At 42.1% G+C, this 20,066-nt stretch overlaps 1 protein-coding gene across 1 annotated transcript in view; it reads right to left on the minus strand.

Moving 5' to 3' along the window:
- The window catches only part of PARD3B (par-3 family cell polarity regulator beta), a 542,042-nt gene that overhangs the window by 81,310 nt on the left and 440,666 nt on the right, over window positions 1–20,066 (minus strand). The window contains exon 21 of the mRNA XM_063116135.1: window positions 10,097–10,232. Coding sequence (XP_062972205.1) covers window positions 10,097–10,232 — 136 coding nt within the window. The remainder of the gene's footprint in view (window positions 1–10,096; window positions 10,233–20,066) is intronic.

Below are 20,066 nucleotides of genomic sequence, written 5' to 3' on the forward strand. Positions count from 1 at the left end.
AAGATGTTATTTATCAACATTTAAATCTTACTTGCAAAAGAGAAGAAAAAAGGAGTTATGAGATTGGGTATAAACAAGGCATTATAAAAGGAAATTGTCATGCCGTCTGCATCCACCCTACCAGTGAAGAACTACACAATTACTGTGTTTTATGCAGTTCTTGAAGACCAAAAGATAAGCGAAAGGGAGGAAATTAATGCCACACCGAAGGACAGGGCTAAGATTATAAAGTAACCAAATCTCTGTGTGAGATCTGTAAAGCAATCCACACAAATGTGCAAAGAGATTACTAATTTGTAGCTATTTTAGGTTTTGGGGGTGTGTTCATGTATATTCAGTGGTTCCAATCCAACAGAGCTGGCACCAAACAACCAGGGCTATCTAGGAGTATCTCTTTTTTAAAAGCTGAAATTTTGTTGACCAGCTTTTGGTGGGGACATGGGGAGTAGGGAGACTAAATCTACCCCCCCCCCCGCACCAAATTCCACTCCAGACCAGCTGGTCCGTGGGATTTCAGCTTTTAAAAAGGGCTGTATTCAGGCAGCCCCAACTATTTTATCAGACACATCCAGCTTTTAAAAAAAGGAGGAATAGGAAGGGAAGATGGATTTGCCTATCCAGCCTGGGCTATGCATATAGAAGCCTGATTCAGTGGGGTGCACAGCACTTAATTGGATTGTGGCAACAATGTCCTTTTCAGCTTAGAATTATTTTCTGTATTTCACAATAATGCCCTGAGCATGAACAAAGAACTCCTCCCAAACGTACCAAGACCCAAATGTACTCTCAATTTCCTGTAATTTTCTATTTGTTTGTGGTCTAAGTTAATAGAAGGAAGTACAGTGAAATTGATAGGAAATACTGTGTTTGACTTCAAAGGATTTTAGATCAGACCAAAGCCTGCCTTAAATCATTACAAGGCCATCAGAAAACAATACAAAAACTTTTTGATATCAGACATTCTCTTTAAAATACTCTTAAAATATATCTGCATTTATTTGGGAACTTGTCTCTGTGGGGTTTTGTGTGTGTGTGTATCCTTTCCTTCTTTCAGATGGACCAAAAAGATTAACTAAATGTAACTAATAATCCAGAACAATACAAATCAAGAAGAAAAGATGAGTCTGATGTCACAGCCCCTTCCATAATTACATCTCCCTCCATACAGAAACAAGTAGACATGGACAAGAAGGAAAGTGAGGAGGTAAGCAAAGATCTAGGGATATAAATTTTCCCCATCTGGAATTCTGCCTCAATCTGTGGATTTCAAATTACCAGGACCTACGATTGGAGTAGCACTAATAACGTTGGAATCTGGTGTGCGGGTGTGTTGTTAATTTCAGGAACTTGTGCGCTATCAAAAAGGTATGCTAAGAAAAATCCCTCAATGAATAAATCTATGCACAGATAATTTTCCCTTCTAACAAAGTGGAGTCTTCTTAAATAAAAATATGTACTGTGATTTTAAAATACATTTTTATTTTGTGTTGGACTGGTGGAGCGTTCATGCAGAAAGGATAAATACCCCCCTCAAAGAAATAATCATATTTTTTTTCTTCCGGGGAATACTTAATTATTTATAATTTTAACTTCTTCTTTTTTTAATAACTTTCAACTTTTTATCTTTACAGGCTGTGTGCTCTTTTGAGTTTTTTTTTTAAATTAAGTTGCAAAACAAAAGTTATTTTCTTCTGGGGACCTGGGTTTTTATGTGAGTGAGCGAGTTCCTCCAGAAAGGCAACATAAAGCAAAAGAAAGAACAAACTTCAAAGGAGTGGACATTTTTTTGCTTCGGGGAAGTGACGATCTTTTGTTTGGTGCATGTGGATCAATGTTCTGAAATTCTTCTTTCTTGCCAAAAGACACTGAAGTGGAAAGCCAAGACTTAACGGAATGGTAGAATAATGGGGTAGAACTGGGGGAATCCACTCATCCCTTAGAAAAACATGCACACAAACAAAAGGGATGAATTGCAGTGAACTGAAAAAGATCAGGAAGACATAAAGCGTGGTAGGCTGAGTTTTTTTAAAAAATTGACCGTACTTTTAAGTATTTAAAACCTCCCAATTTCCCAATACATAATCTTTTCCTTTTATGAAGGTGGTTTTACAGCTGGCACCTTTTGCTAACTTGATGCATCCTACATGTTCTTTAAAAAGTGATTGTTTGAAATATTGATATGTTTAAAATATTTCTTGGCCACCTTTCAGGGCAGGAGCCCTCTGAATGCAGCGTACAACAATAAAGCACATGATAAAAACTGATCTAGTATTAAAAACAGTAAAAACACAATAAAAACAGCAGCAGCACCAAATATTCTAAAAAAACCAACTAATGCCAGCAAAAAATAAAACTTGGAACAGGTAACTGCAGTTACAACCCATTCCGATAAAATATAGTTAGGTGAAATCCAGAGTAAAGTCATAAGCTTTCAGGCCTTTTTAAAAACCTACAGTGAAGCCTGGCGAATCACCATTGGCAACTTATTCTGGAGGTGGGCGGCCACTGAAGAAAAGGCCCTCTCTCATAGGCTCAGTTCATGTTAGTCACTGCAAGTGTGAAAACTCCACTCAACTGTTGAGTTTTTAGAGTGTACTCCCCACACAACATGTTCTAACTTCACCGTTGTGTGACTGTGGGCTACCATGGAGTTGAGTAAAATCCATTGCAGCATTTGATTGACAGTTCCTCCGCTCTCTCCTCCCCTGGTTCTCCTGATGGTATCCTATCAGCCGCTGCTGCAAAAACACTATCCCAAGGGCTCTCCCTGAGTGGCACTTGCTCCTTTCACCACTCTTGCCAGGGAACTCTGTAGCCAGTAGGAAAAGTCAACTCAACGCAATGGAAAACTCTATGGAGCCCTCCACACAATATGCAACACAACGGTTGTGCAGGAACTCTCCCCTGGACAGTGTGGATATTCAGCGTGGAATACTTTACAAAAAAACCACCTCCACTGTGGGGTGGAATTTACCCGCCAGACAATTCATTTCTCAATGGTGGTGTAAAAACTCTACCAAGGAGTTCTAAAAACACCATTAAGAAACGTGTTGTCTGCATTGAGCCATATTGTCACTTGCCTAATTGTTCTTAGAGATGGACAAATGAGAAGGATCTCTCTTGATAACTTATATGTTTGGGCAGGGTGATATGGATAAAGGCAGTCCTTCAAGTAATTTGGCCCAAACTGTTTAAGGCATTCAAGGTCAATACCAGCACTTTAAATTGGACTCAGAAACACACTGGTAATTGCTGTAGCTGGCACAGAATAGGTGTTATATGATCTAATCACCTTGCTCCCACCAACATTGTGCACCAGCTGAAGTTTCTGGGGTGTCTTCAAATACAGCCCCATGTACAGTGCATTACATTAGTCCAACTTGGAGGTCGCTACTGCATGGATAACTGAGACAAGGTCCGTCATCTTCAGATAGGGCTGCAGTTGGCATACTAGTATAAACTGGGATTACACACTCCTGGACATCATGGCCACCTGGGCTTCCCCAGTTAGCTCAGAGTCCAGGAGTACTCCCAAACTACATACTTGCTCTTTTAGGGGGAGTGCAACCCCATCTAAGACCAGTTGTAAACCTCCATCCAGAGTAGGTGGTTTCCCAACCCACAGTATCTCCATCTTGTCTGGATTAAGTTTCAGCTTGTTTATTCTCATTCACCACAAAACAGCCTCCAGACACTGATTTAAGTGTTCAACAGCCTTCCTGGGATATGTAGATGGAAACATGAAGTAGAGCTGAGTATCACCTACATGCTGATGATTTCCCCTAGCAGTTTCATGTAGATGTTAAAATATCTTTTATATCCAACATTCTATCCTTTACAGTGGCAATAAAAGGTCACTAGTCAACCTCAGCGTTATTTTTAGGCACCTACATTTTATTTCTGTGTCTACAAATATACAAACAATATATTCCAAGACCCAGGATATGGCAATACCAACCCAAATGTCACAAAATAGCAAGGAAGCTTCCAAATTCTTCTAAGTTCTAGTTTCGTCAGGCTAGATGTTAAACAAAGGCCACAGCTAGACCTAAGGTTTTTCCTGGGATCATCCAGGGTTCGCCCCTGCCTGAGCACTGGATCCCCTGTGTGTCACCAAGATGAACAGGTTTGACCCCTGGATGATCCAGGGATAAACCTTAGGTCTAGCTATGGCCAAAGTTTGGGGAAGCAGGGAGGGGGGAAAAGCTGACTGCTGTTGAAGTCATGGGGCCTGAACTTAGTCACAGTCTTAAGATGGAATGTGGGAGGAGGGAGTGGATGATTAGATCAGGCTCTACTAGTGCTGTGCCAGTTTCAGGTTGCACCTAGGACTGCTGGGACCAAAAACAACAACATACAATGTATGACACCCCATTTTTGAAAATGTAAAATCCAGCTGCTACCCAGATCTATCTCCATCCTTGGGGGAAACACACCTACTTTCCTTGGTACTTTTCCTTACAAAGTAAAGGGGAATGAAAATGTCTTTATAACAACAGAGGAGAAGTGAAATTGGGCAGCTTTACCTAGAAAGTGGAGGGGAGGAACTCCCAGAGCATAAAGCCCCACCTTCAGGTGGTTTAACATGCTCTTCCTCCAGGTTAGGATCCTGCTCTTGAATGGCTAGGTTTGGCATTCTTCAAGTCACACAAAATGCAAAGGTTGGTTGGCCTAATAAAGGCATGGGCGTATTATGGGTTGTTGTTGAGGTTTTTAATTATGGGCCAACACAGCCACTGAAACAACACACTGTCTTGGGAAGATCATTTACTTTTCAGCCTGTGGATCAATGGCAGATGCCAACCAATTTAACACTCGGGTTAGATAGTGAATTGTGATTATAGCAGCTGCTATACATTAGCAGGACACCATAAAGGAAAGATGGCTTAGGTAACATGGCTAACTGACAAAAGCATTGGGACAACCTATCTAGTATTGACTATATATATGAGAAGAGGTCACCAGCTGCATTCCCCCTAGTGAATCTCCTATACAGGGAAAGGAAAAACCTTTAACAACAGGATTTCCTCCTGTCTCAGCACTATGTGCTGTCTTTAAAACAAAGACCTGGAAAGATGTAGACCACAATAAGTTTTCAATTTAATCACAATTATGGAATTAGCTTTTCTTTTTTTCTTATACAAAAAAAGGTCAGCTGTTGCTCAAGCCCTGCTCCCAGGGAGCAAAGCTAAAGTTGGAAAGTCCGTCTGCTAGTGATCACAGTGTACAGTAGATATTCTCAAACCAGGTTGCTGACCACAGGGGAAAGTAGATATGTAATATTTATATGAGGAGGTATGAAGCAATGTTTAAATGGGAAGGGTGTTGTTGTTTTGCAGCTGGAAGCAGCATCAGCAACAAAGAACCAATTACAGTGCACCCATCTGGATGTGGTTTCATGACCTACTTGAATCTGATCGCTTCACTTTTAAATGGAGTCCAGAAATAGGGCTTTGTGGCAAAGGTATTGCCATTAGTCCAGGCAGGCAGGAAATGTGTCAAGAGAAATGAATGGTTGGGTACCAACAGAAAGGTCTTGGCTGCTTTCAGACATAGGGCTCCTAGTGCTAACAGCAGATCTGTATTTCATTCCTTAACAGATTTTCCGCAGTAAGAAAAAGGACGGAAGAATTGGTGGGGAAACATGGGAGGGTTACGAGTAGAAGATGCTGTCATAATTCCCCCCCTCCCAAATTCTGACTACGAGGCAGGGCGATTGCACAGTAAAATCCCCATCTGGAAGCACTCCTACATGAGTCACGAGAAAGGGATGGAAGCTCAGTCCTGGAACAACTAGGTTTCTGTTCCAATACTCAAAACAGGGGAAGTAGCTGATTAAAGGTTTCTACATAGGTTATGCAAAACAGAAGACCCCATGTTAAAATTGGTCATGGAGTGCACCATTGCAGACTGCAGCTGGGGAACTGGATGACTGCCTGCTCTCCCAATATCAAACCCACCCACCCCAAACCCTTTCTGAAAATAGAAAGTTAAATGTCAGGGAGAGAAGTACTAGCCACACTCCTGCCCCTGGCAAGCTAGGATTTTTTTTTTAATGTGTAGGGATTTTATGCCCACCTCCCTCCATCAGTCAAACTGCACTTTCAGTCCAGGAATATTTTATTAGAAGGAAATGTGATTAGAAGGAAGGAAGGAAGGAAGGAAGGAAGGAAGGAAGGATTTTCTTTAAAAAGAGGGCCATTTTTCAGAAAACAGAAAGAAGGCAGCAGGTTAGTTTTACCAGTTTCATGGATGCTGTACTGCTTTTCCCTGTATCACAAGCGCCCTATGTAGGTGTTCTGCCTGCTCACAAGAGGGGGCTTTAACTCTGTGTCTGTGTAGGGGGGGCAAGCCCCAGCCACCCCCAACATCACCACTCCCATCCTTCCTGGCTCTAGTGCCATCAAAATGTATTCCAAGTGAAGGCTACTCTCCAGTCCAGACTTCCCCAACCTGGCACCTGCTGGATGTGCTGGACTACAACACCCATCATCCTCAACCAGCTGATTGGGGATGATGGAAGTTGTAGCCTAGCATATCTGGAGAGTGCCAGGCTAGGGGTGGCTGCTCAATTTACAATGCATTTATGTTACATATGTGTATAAGTTGAGATACTTCTCCTGGAAAAGTGAGTAGGTACACTTAGTAGCTGACCTTTAACTGTACAAATCATTTTCATGCCTATTCCAACAACTTTAACAGTAGCCTAGTGGGAAAATCTCTGTACTAGCAAGGAAGTTCCTTATGCAGGTGGAAAGAAATCCCAACAAGAAAATTTATATTGAAGGGAGACGTTTTTCTCCCTCTCTCATAATACTAGAACCATGAAGCTGATTGGTGGGATATTCATAGAATCATAGAATAGCAGAGTTGGAAGGAGCCTACAAGGCCATCGAATCCAACCCCCTGCTCAATGCAGGAATCCACCCTAAAGCATACTTGACAGATGGTTGTCCAGCTGCCTCTTGATTGCCTCTAGTGTGGGAGAGCTCACAACATCCCTAGGTCACTGGTTCCATTGTTGTACTGCTCTAACAGTCAGGAAGTTTTTCCTGATGTCCAGCTGGAATCTGGCTTCCTGTCACTTGAGCCCGTTATTCCGTGTCCTGCACTCTGGGAGGATCAAGAACCTTTTAAGTATTGGAAGAGTGTTATCATGTCTCCCCTCAATCTTCTCTTCTCCAGGCTAAACATGCCCAGTTCTTTCAGTCTCTCCTCATAGGGCTTTGTTTCCAGACCCCTGATCATCCTGGTTGCCCTCCTCTGAACATGCTCCACCTTGTCTGCGTCCTTCTTGAAGTGTGGTGCCCAGAACAGATACTCCCCACCTTAACTTACGTGTTGGAATTTGTGTTTTTTTCACAATTTTTTTTTTTAAAGTGCACATCTTGCTAACAAATGTAATTTGCAAAAACATTCACAATGTTAGAGAATATGTGACCTTTGCCTGAAAAATGCATTCAGATTCGGGAGATGCAAATGGGGGCAAGTTCTGATGTTAAACAAACTCAAACTAAATTCTCATACATCCTTACTACTGAGCACTAAGATCTACTCAGGCTAGTAGTCCTAAGAAGCCTTGGGAAGGAAAGGAACTTAAGACACAAAGCTGGCAAAAATTATAGGAGTGTAGCAAAGAAAGCCCCCCCCCTTCTCTTTCTAGGGGATGTTTGTCTCAGGATGTGTTGTGTTGCTCTTACTGGTGATACGACATGTTCCCAAATCAAGTAGCACCGGGACTTAAGAGAACCTATGCAGTGAAGAACGGTACTCAGGAAGCAACTAAACATCTGAAAGGAGAATTTGCCAATAAAGTTGTGTTTTCTGCCTCCTCCCTTCCTGCGTTGAAGCTGTAGGTAGAGTTAATGTTGGTGCAAATGCATTTGAATGAGAAATGGAAACAATCTTGAGGCTTCTGATATTAATCAGAGAGACGGAGCGCTTTAAAGCTATCTTGGGTGCTTTGATTAACAACTCCTTCTCTCAGAGAAAACATGTAGCCTTGGGAATCGGTAATCTTAGGGTATTACACCTAATAGAAACAGCTTAAAGGGGATTACCCAGAAGGGACCTTTGTGAAGCTTTGGAGACTCTATGGGGCCATACTCAGAAAGGTAATAAAGCCCTTCAAGGTTTGATAAGAAATGAGAATCCTCAGCCAGCTCCCAAAGCTTCACTGACCAGGTCTGGATTATTTTCCAGGATATCAATTGTTCTTTAAACATCGGCCTCGGGAGCACAGGCAGGCTATTCATAAACATGGTTCAGAGAACAGGGTTTCTTCCCCGCCTTCTGCCGCCCAAACTAAACACTAAAAAATGTGTCTATTTGCCAAATCAGGCTGTCTTAATCAAAGAGTTTGTTAAAGTGATTTATTGAAACGGCATCCCCACAACACTCTCTCTACTGGGACCAACAAAAAATTAAGAAAGAAGAGAGCTGGCTTTCAAGAACTGCCCCAGAAAAGAAATCCACAATCCAGGTCTTGAAAGCCCAGAGCCTTTGGGACCCCAGTTGGGGACTTGTGGAGGAGAGGTCTGGTCTGGTGTGGCCTGACCTCCCACTTGATTAATCGTTCAGATTTCTGCATCAGGCAGGAGCTCTGGTCCGGGTCAATAGAAATGAGAGACCCACCAAGCACACAGGTGCAGGTATAGTGTTGTGCAATTAGCAATTTAACACAGCTTCATTGGATACTGCTCTGTTCTACTAGATTGTACTTGTGACGTCCAATAACCATAATGGTGTGATTTATAACAGCAAAGAGATTCCGAAACTGTTCTAATCCAGGAGATGGATATTGCACAGGAATATCAGAAAGACACACCATACTAAATGAGATCGAAAAAAGATTCCAGATCTAAAGACATTACATATTCAGAGAGTACTTGATCTTTAGTTAAAGCCATACAAAAATTACACATTAGTCCAGCTTGTGCTGAAACTGTGTGGATTTGAAGGAGACATCATTTTTTTTTTGCAAAAAAAAAAAAAAAAAAAGGATTTGCTTTAAAAAGTGCTCGGTAAGTGATTTAGCAAAGGGTCTGTAAACAGGATGAAATAATTGGCAGCAGTTCCTCTCTCTCCTATACCCATTCAGAGTGAGGACAATACAATGTCTTCACTCCGAATTGGCTTTGTGATGTTACATAGCCAAATCTCATTGACAATGTGGTATCGTGACAGTATCTGGTGGACAGAATGATCCCTAAATGGCTGGGATCATGTTTCCAGCAAGAAAAAAGAAGTGTTTTATTTAAATGGCACCAAAGGAGCTAATAAGAGCGACAGCAAACAGTTATGAAGAGCCATGACGGTTAAGTAGCTGTTTGTTTCAGGGAACATCCTGACCCTGCAATACCACGGCTCATGTCAAATTATTGTGAGCAGTTGACACCGACTTAATGTTAAATCAATTTCAGTTTGGGCATAAGCTATAGAATAACCTAGGGTATTGCTCTGAGGGCATTTGCAGCCTTTAATTATAAGATGCCTTAAAGTCAGGACAATTTTTTATAACAATTGCAACTATCTCTGCTTCTCTGGGACAAGTTAATGGATGCCAGCACAGAATGCAGAAGCGGTAACATCTTTACCAAGGGATTCTCCTTTATGCCTGCACAATCACAGAGACACCACTCTTATTTAGTATAATGGCAAATTTGGTCCTGAAAGCCTCTGTAGCTATGAACTTTGTTGGGAGACGGTTGATCACAGAGAAAGGAAACAAATCAAATGCCATTATTTATTTTCATGAATACATGTAGCAACCTAGCACATATAAATTTTGGTGTATCTTTTTAATCAAGCAAAAAACGTGCTAAGGCAAGGAGAGAGAGAGGAAAAGGTATCACATGCTCACAGCAGATATCTGGTGAGTTTGCCCATCTTCTACTTTTACCAGAAACTGTGTGGTATCACACAATAACTGAACCAATGTATTAGTGTAACATTTAGCCATCAAACCATGGCTTGGAGACAACAGCTTTTCCATACTTACCATAACCTGCATACACTTATCAGTGAATTACTTGAGAAACACAACTGGTTCCTTAAGCTCCCTCTTAATATGGATGCATACATATTGAGCACCTACCCAGTGCTGATCATAATCAGATGGCCTTCCTCTGCCTTCCTCTTCGTCATAGAAAGGCAAGCCTTCCCGCCTTGCCTGATGGTATTCTTTCCGTAACTTCTGGATGCGGTCTGCAGTTCCAACAGTTGGACGGTCACTGGATAAAGTAGAAAGTGAAGCTTAACTACCTGAGTACATCTCAGCTTCAGATATGTAACTGAATTCGATCAACCTAAGCCTTTTAGCTTAGATTTTAGCTTTGGAAATCCCCCATTACGCTCTTGGTTCTTCCTAAGCCATGGCTACACGTACACTCTCTCACACAAAAACAAGGACACCTCATGCAGGCACATACTAGCTGGGATTTGAAGGAATCACATGTTTAGCAATTTAAATGGAACAGTTGTGTGGGTTGGTCTATATTACAAGTTTATTATGGGTCACTACAGAGCTTAACCTACAATATCTTTGTTCAAGATTTCTGGAAACCAGCACAGGCCTAGTGAGAACCTGTGCTACTCTGGGACCAAGTTATTATTCTCTGAAGAAGGGATGATTTTCCTGCTATAACTTAAACCTGCTACTTAAAACTAATGTTGTTTCAAGAAACAATTCTTCAATGTGTTTGCAATGGTGGCTACAGGTTGGCAGGGTACTTCAGGTGGCTACTGGTGGGCCAGGTACTCCTTGGCTTTCCCTTGCAGTTCTCTTTGACATAATGTTTGTTTCGTCCATTCAGATATCTCTTCTCCTCACCTTCCTTTATTTATCACCTAACAAAAATTGTGCACAATTAAATGCTGCAAGAAGTTTGTTGAACGGGCGGAGACATGGCTGGTAGGATGAAAGGGACAGTGAATCACTAATTTACAGTACTGTTAAGCTTGCATTATAAGCATGAAGCAAAAAGGAGAAAAAAAGGAAAGGAAAAAAGAGAGCACTGTTAGTTGGCAAAGATTTATATTTCCTGCCTTCTGTGGGTTTAAATATAAGGATATTAAACTAATTTGATTCACAGTGACATTTATGGATGCCATATACATTTCCAATGTCTGCCCCAATGTAGGGATTACATGTCAAGGAAAAGGGAATAATTTTTGTGCAGGGTGAAGGAGGCCTTGTTGGGGGAATTACATAGGCAAACGATGGGAACAAAATGCCAGAATTACCACGCAAATGGATTATAACAAAGCACGAATTGATAATAAAAGGATAGCACACCACCAAAGCAAGCAGCAAAGTTCCAGCCTTCCTAACCTTTTCTTACATGCCATGTGTCTAGATGTGCCTTCCGTGCGTCTGTGGACACAGTCAGAACAAAATGTGTGCTGCTGTCACATATCACAAGTTTCATACAGTTTTCTACACGGAAGTACTTGCTGCTTGGAAAATTCCCAGCACTTGAAACGTCTCTGACCATCATTTTGCAGTTCACACAACTTCTATCGGCGCTAGTTCAGCCCACTTCTCTGTTTAAAAATCCTTGACTTAAGTTTTCAGACCCCAGACTGAGGGCTTAAGGTGGCAGGCACCTACGTCTTCATCACATTAATACGAGATGGCTGTCCTTAGTGGAAAGGCTGTCGGTAAAAATATGATGATCTCTCAGCGATGCAGGCAATTTTTGTGGTCCAGGGAACCTCTTCTAAGATATCTTTTGCAGGATAATTGCGAACTTAACCTGGCCCACATCCTTGAATACTAGGGGCTCTATAAAAATCAAGCTGCTGTATGTTTTAGAATGAATGTAGTGACCTTTCATCAGCAAATCACCCACAATTTAGCTGCAGGTCAAGGCTACGAAGTTCCATACTAAAATAGGGGCAAAATTCTTCTGAAAGTGGGTGTGTTTGAGAGGAGGGGATTTGTGTGATAAAGGCAAACCTTTGCAGCATACCCCCATTTTATCCCCTACACATAAAATACCAGACATGGTCTTTGAAGATTCTTTTCCTCACTAACTGTCTATACTGATACAGTTAACTCTTTTAAAAGAGTTAAGTCTAACTAAGGAGAGAAATATGAACCGAGTTTTTTTTAAAAAAAGTAGTTCAAGTTCCAAGCAATGTGAAATGATTGTGATGCCCAATCATTTAACAGTTCTGAATTTCAGCTTGGCTCCTGACAATTACATGAATATATGAACCACATTCAAACTCACCAGATGAATTCAATCAGGACCAGGCAAATATCGCATACATAATCTATTAGTTTACCCCAAAGAAACCGAAGCATTGAATTCAAACTGAATGAAGTCATCAGTAATAATAATAAAGGAGAAACTGATAAGGCAATATTAAAAAAAAAAGACCACAATTTTCTCACATTTGTAAGAGGAAAAATCATACTTTGACTGCAACCTAGTTTCCCATCTGACTATAAATACATATATTTAAAAATATGGTTTTGATCAGATATCCATTCTAAAGCAGGGAACAGAGGAAGAAAACAAATTTCAGGTGCCTATGATGAACAAATGCTTGTCCTGAAAAGAAATCAGCATTCACAAGAGAATTAATAATAATAATGCTAACTTCAAAAATAAATGGATACAATAAGCATTCTCACTAGAATGCATCAGGAGTGTTTAAATTAGGAGACCTATTTAGATGTGGAACAGTATTTTATGGTTTATTGCATTTGATGGTTTTAATTGTGCACTGTCCAGAGAGCCTCAGCTATTGGGCAATATAAAAATGTAATAAATACATTTTAAGACACCTCCCTTTGTTAAAGTTTTGGAATGAAAAGGGGTGGGCTGTAATTGATCCTATCACCCCCCCTATATCTCTGTACTGCCCTTGGCCCTTCCTGGTATCAAAAAGAAGGAAAAAGAATGTGGCCAGCTAAACTCTCATTGCAGATCACAAACCAGCAAAGTCTAAGAGCCCCAAACAGATCCTGAGGCTTCAGATGCAACTCACAGTTCCCAAGAGCCAATGCAAAAGACCCAGTAGGGCCCATTGCAATGTTTTTAGGAAAGGTATCCATAGCTTACTACCAGTAGATGCAGCTGCCACCAGTTGCTCCCCTGTCCCAGGACAACACAGTAACTCTGGCCAATTTAGAGGAGACATGTTAATTCTAGGTAGGTCACGATCTCTTCAAGCAAGTTTAGATTCATTTCAATCCTGCTTCAGGCTTGGGCCTGAAATGGTTTGGTTGCTTCGAGGCATGACTTCTGTTGGGGGAGAGACAGGGAGGGTGTGTGACCCTGTTGATTCTCGTTGACCTCTCGGAGGCTTTTAATACCAGTGACCATGGTATTTTGCTGGATCTGCCCTGTGGGTTGGGTGTGGGAGGCACGGCAATACGGTAGATCCATTCCTACCTGCAGGATCAGTTTAAAAAGTGGCATGAGGGTGGGATTTCTTTTCGACCGCTGGGCAGTTTCAACTGTTCCCACATGCTTCTTAATGTCTCCATGAAGTTGCTGGATGTAAATCACAGGATTTGGAGCCAGGTGTCAGCAGTATGCTGATCTCAGCTCTATTTCTCCATGTCATCCAAGTCAGGTACGGGTGCTAAAGTGACTGGACTCGGCAATGGGCCGGATGAGGGTGAATAAATGGAGGTTGAACCCTGGCAAGAGGGTGGTTCTGTAAGTAGGTTTTTCTCGTGTCCAGGAATGGGATATTTAGCCTTTGTTATCAGCTTCATCAGCTACAACCTTTCCTGCACAGGGATAGTTTGACCACAGCGGTTCATGCTCTAGAAACCTCCTGACTGGATTACTGCAAAGCGTTGTACATGTGGCTGTCCTTGAAGACAACTCTGAAACTTCAGCTAGCACAGAATATGGTGGCCGCCAGGATAGCAACTGGTACAGCCAGGTGGAGTCACATCAACTCTAATTCTAACTGCACCAATATTTATTCGCTTCCAAGCCCAATTCCAAAGCCCTAAAAGGCCAAGAGCCAGCCCTACCATTAAACACAGTGGGGCAGACACCTGAAGTCAGTTAATTTGGAGTGTGATAAAAGGGAGCAAATTATTAGCTATTTAATTTGTCATTGTTGTATATTTACTACCCAGGGACGGGGAGAGAGGTGTTTGTTGGATTTTCTGCCTCAGGTGCCAAAATAACCTGACCAGCTTTAAGTACTAGACACCCTGATTTGGTGGTGCCATTTGCTGCTCTGCCTCAGGCAGCAAAATGCCTTGAGACAGCTGTGTTTGGACCCAAATATCCGAAGGAGTGCCCCTCCCTGTATCAGCCTTATGATCTTAAGGGGAGGCTTTTGCTCCAAGTATCTGTTTGTGGTACCCCAACTGTGGAATGGCCTTCCTATGGATGTTTGACTGGTGGTGACATTATAGGCCCCAGGTCAAAACCTAAGGAAGTGAGGCAGGTGGCTACTAGGAGGAGGGCCTTCTCTGCTGTGGCACCCCGGCTGTGGAATGAGCTCCCCAGAGAGGTCCGCCTGGCGCCCACACTGTACTCCTTTCGTCGCCAGCTGAAGTCCTTTTTATTCTCTCAGTATTTTAACACTTAATTTTAACTTAAATTTAAATTTTACTGTTCTAACTCTGTATTTTAATCTTATATCAATTTTTGCTGCATGGCTTTATCCTGGTTGTGCTTTTTATACTGTATTTTGTATTTGTGCTTTTAGACTGTTGGTTGTTTTATTATGGTTTAAATTTTTGTGAACCGCCCAGAGAGCTTCGGCTATTGGGCGGTATAAAAATGTAATAAATAAAATAAAATAAATATTTCTTTGCCCATTTGTTTTAAATGATTTTATGAAGTTGGATGGAATAGTAGCCTATTTTATGCATCTTTTGCTTCTTTGTTGTTGTAGTTGTTGTTTTATTAGAAAGTTTCAAAACTTTTATTGCATTTTGTAAATTGCCCCGATTCTGAACGTTGAAGGGCAGTAACATGTAAACAAACAAACTGTTTACTCCATTGTCTCTTATCCTCAGTGAGAATGCATGGATGTCCATGGATGTCATATAATTAGTTTAGCCAGGTTCCTTCTACATTTGTATGTAATGCCATCATTTACTAAGTGTGCAAAACAAGATTTAATGCAATGCTTAATATTTCTGGGAAGCAATCAGCAAAGGAGAAAAAATATATTTAACTCTGTTGTGTATATTATTAAATGTCATTTCCTTTTGAAGCATTTTGAACACCTGGAGAAATAATCAGTGCGGCAATAAGGATGCTTCCCCACCCACCCCGTTTTATCCATTCAGTTTAAGAGTATCGCTATGCCTCAGGTATCGCACAAAGGTACATTGGCTGCTTCACCTTGAAGAATCCGATTTGGGTGTCAATCAACAGAGGGCTTTTTTTGGTCATGACTGATGTCTTACTGGGCTCCCTTTAACACAACACAATGTTAAATCATCATGGGCTTAGCCATGTCTTATAAAGACATGCTTGCAATGCAAACCATGCGTACATACATTTGGTTTTTCAAAATGTACATATTTTGCTCCTGGTGGATTCCTAACTAATTTCTTCTTGCTGAAGTCACAGTCTCGGGCTCAAACTACAGGGTTCTGCAACAGAACTCTTGGTTTAAAGGCCCAGTCACATATAAAATGGGGGCTGGAGGGGCAATTTCATACCGAAAGGGAAACCTGGATGGGGAATAACAATACTCCCTCTGCCTGTGGCCTTACCTCTCTGTTACTTACTTGTTAATGGAATTTATTACCCACTTTTCATTATAAAATAATCCCAAAGTGGGAGACAACCAATACAATCTCTCCCAATGTTACCTTTCCCCTAGCTGGACTTCGATACCAGAAGCGAGGCCAGCTGGGAGAAAAGCACCTAAAAGGAGAAGCTATTGATGAGTGATGGGTACAGGGAGAATTCAATTTTTATCCCTAAACAGCAGCTTTTAAACTGAGGCACAGGTCCTTAAGTAAACACAAGACACTCACTGTGGTTTTCTAGTGAGTTAGGAGGTCCTGCAGCAGACTGATCCAGAAGCTAGATTTAGGAGGGAGTCTAAGGTGCCCGGTGATTCTCCTCTTCTGATGTCAATGCTAGATTACCTCCTCAGTCCATACCAGTAGCTTGCATACCATGTGGTTGCATGTTAAAATTCAGTGTATTCATCAGCTGAAGAGATGGTGAACAGTAGATTTAGAGTGCATGGGTGGGGAAGGTAGAGCAAGTTCAGAAGGGGGACCCCAAATTCAAAAGGTTTGAAAAAAACTCATTCTAAAAATTGGGCCTCCCCATCCCTTGTTTTATGCATGATCATTTTTTTCTTCTTATCATTCACTGCTCAGGAATCTTGCTAGTTGTACAGCAGTCTATAAATATTATAAATAAGTACTTTGAAAAGTTAAACAACAGATTAAAACCAGACTGAAAATCAAAGTAAAAGGCAGCAGCAGTGCAAAGATCTTAAGATGCACTAGCGTGTTAAAAACAAAACAAACAAAAAACTTAAGGATGAAAAGGCCTAAAGAATAAAAAGGTCTTCACCTGGTGCTGAAAAGACCACAACATAGGCTCCAGGCCAGCTCTCTTAAGAGGATATTCCAGAATCCAGTAGGGGAGGGGTACCACCACTGAAAAGGCCCTCTTGTTAAAAATAAATAAATGGGGGGAGAGTTAATAAGGGGATAGAGCCAATATTTCCATGTTGTACCCGTCAACATGAGCCTCTGGAGAAGGGATTCAATGATGCCTTTTGCTTGGGAGAAAGTATATAATTGAGAAGGAGGAGGCTGGGACCAGGGGCTATGCTGGAGGCCAGATGGAAGGCTCTGGTCTCCAGTTGCCAATATGCCTAGTTTAAAGAGGCCGCCTCCTGTGTTCTTCTTTTACCATTGGCAAGGCAATCTGTCGGCATGCCAAGTTCATGCCACAGGACACACATAGGTGGTTCTCTTTAGAAACTTTCCAGCTGGGATCACTTTTTCCGCCTTGGAGAGCTGCCAATGTTTGAATAGTGCTGAAAAAGGCATTCTTAGTTGGGTCACGTTTCAATGGCCCAGGGTTAAGCTGATATTGTGTGTGTGTGTGTGTGTGTGTGTAAGGGGGGTAGGCTTGGGGGTACTCAATTCATCTTGTTGGACTTTGTACAGGTTTAAAACCTTGATGCTCTTTATCTTCAGGCTCCCTATACGCACCACAGATTTTTTTTCCTAATCTACATAAAGAAAATTAACCTTTCTTTTAAGCAATTCTAGGGTGAAGGGGAGAAGTCTTCCATTCACAAGCTCATGTAACAATTGCACTCTGATTAAAGGAGTGTGCCGATTCCTCCAGTTACAATGCTGTAAAATTCAAAACAGAACTGGATCTACTGATAGGAATGTGCTTGTCTTGTACGTACATAAAACATGTGGGAAAGCACTACTGAGCGGTATTGTTCATTTATGGTATCACTCACTTAAGAAGTCAAGACCAATGTATTTCAAAGGGTGTGTTACAAAGGCTACCCTTACGATGCCAGCATTTATTTCAGAACAGTGAAACCTTGCATGTTTTACTGAAGTCATTTAGCAGCCTCGATAATAGGAGGGAAGAAAAGAATGGCTGAAAAAAATATGATGAAAATAAAACCCATACTAAGAACATAACTTTACAATATTTCAAGCTTTCATCTTTGTCAGCCACACAGAGAAAAGATAGTTTACAAGGAAATGAGCTTTTGGTGTTTACATCTCTACTTGAGCAAATGAATGAGATTCCAATAGATGCCTCTTTGACAATTCTGCAAGATAACAGAAGTTAAGATTCAAACAGAGAGTGCTCAAAATGTAAAAGCACAGCTTGCACATTTCACCGCCGAAAGCAAACTTCCTCTCTTGTTTCTGAGCCGGGAAAAGGCCACTGCTTAAAAAGAAAAAGAAAAGGGTGAAGGCAGCACATTACCTAAAAGGAGTTTTCCTACCAGATGCTTATAAAGTTAGGCATTTGGGATGATGCGTTCCAGCAAGGTGCCACATGCCTAGGCCTCATCCGACAAACAGCATGGTCTTAGAAGACCGCTGCAGATACGCATGACAGTAGGACTAAGTCACCAAGAAGCTGAATGGCGAACGCACACACCGACTGTGTGTGCGACTGCAACTAATTTGATCGCATGCACGTATGTGGCATACACAAATGAAGCTGCTTTATACCGAACCACACTATAGTTTAATCTAGTCCAGCGTTGCTAAGTCTAACAGACAGTGTCTCTTTAAGGTCTCATGAAGAGGGTTCCGCACTCTGAACTCCTTCTCAATTGACCCCCTCTGCATGAAAAACAAGTGCTCTGTAACTGAGTTACAGACCCTTTGGAACCGATCGGTGGGTGGGGTGACTGACAGAACCGGCCAAGTGATTGCAGCCAGGTTTATGATGGCCGTTTCACTTCTTATGGACTAGCCCCACCCCTCATATCCCAACTAGGATGCCGCCTGAAGGCCTGAGCTACATAGGAGCTGGGAGAAAAGCACCATCATGATCAGGACAAGGAGCTTAGGGGTCTGTGTGGTGGAACTACTGAACTGAACGTTGTAGCAACTGCCTCTGCAGCTTAGTAGCCTCATGGCTTGGATTGGCTGACCCATCTAGGTTGGTCCTGTGTCCTCCTTTACAAAAACAAACAAAACAAGAACACTTGTCTACCTGAAGGGCTGTCAGACAGAAGTACACTATTTGAAAGCGTCCTTTATTTGAAGGGGTTCCCTGGCTCAAGTCTGGTTTAAAGGCAAAGAAACCGAAGAGGAGGAAGTAGAGCCCTTGAAGTTGTACCTGAGCAGAGACATAGGAGACCATGTCGTCACAGTCTTCCCCACTATGGGGACATGTATTGTAAGGCTAGGGGTTGGGAGTGGGAAGAAACAGTGAGGTAAAGGGGTGAGGGAGAGAAAGAGCAAGGCTAGAGACTGGGAAGGGAGAGAGAGAAGGCGGCCAGAGATGGGGAAGGGGGCGAAAATAGCAAGGAAAGGGGAGAGAAATGCAAGGCTAGAAACAGAAAGGGAGAGAGAAAGAGTGGGAGGGAGGGAGGGAGAGAGAGACTGAGACCAAAGGAGAAAACTCTGTGTGGGCCAAAGAAGACTGGGCAGGGCCTGAAAGCAACTCTTTCCTTCCCTGCCTACCCACTAACAACTGATCTGCAGCAGGTGCAGGACCACGAATGAGAACCTAGCATTCTAATGTTTTCCAAAGTTTTAATTAAAAATAAATTTTGAAGGGGGCAGGGAGTGGGGGAACTTCATGGGCACCACTGGATGGCCCAGTGGATGCTAGGCCACCCGTGGGCCCTGTGTTGGGGACCCTTAATTTATCGTATTTTTATTTAAATTACAGCAATTATTTCTAAATTTGCATCTATACATATTCATCATCACTTCCAAATATCATGCAGATCAGTGATCTACTTTGTCCTCTCTGCAATGCGCAAGTGGCCAGCACAATGGCCACCTACTCTATGGCCCCTGAATGCAAAGTACTATAAGAAGCCTTCCTATTTCTTTTAAGCCTCACTTGGGTAACAGGGTCCTCCTACTCTGCAGCCTGAGGCAGGGGTTTCAACCCACCTCATCTGAGGGCCAGCTCTGGAAGGAAAAGATCATAGTTTGAAAGAGCATGTGGAAAGGCCAACTTAGGGCTCATCTACACCTAGATCCCTTTTGAGAGGGGGGAGGGATGATCGTGAGGTTTACAGCTTCCAAGATCGTCCCTCACAGGGCACAAGCAAGGGAATTTCCCCAGGAGTAAAGGAGAGCCATTGCGGGAGGATGTGCACCCCGTTGATGGCACTTTCGAAGATGTAGCAGGAGAAGTAGGCAGGACTGGACAGATAGGTACAGGGCGTGGATTATTATTTTTAACACCTCCTCCGAGAACTGCACCAGTGCAAATTCACAGAAATGCAGGGAGGGGATAGGTACTGTGTCGAAGATGTGCTCCTGTTAACCGATATGTTTGTGTTAAAAAGAAAAGCCATGGTCAGTGCCAAAACACGTCAATAACCAATAAAAAAATGTGCTGAAAATGGTGGCTGCCCACTCCCGCATA

Source organism: Elgaria multicarinata, chromosome 2, assembly GCF_023053635.1.
Source record: "Elgaria multicarinata webbii isolate HBS135686 ecotype San Diego chromosome 2, rElgMul1.1.pri, whole genome shotgun sequence".
Lineage (NCBI taxonomy): Eukaryota > Metazoa > Chordata > Lepidosauria > Squamata > Anguidae > Elgaria > Elgaria multicarinata.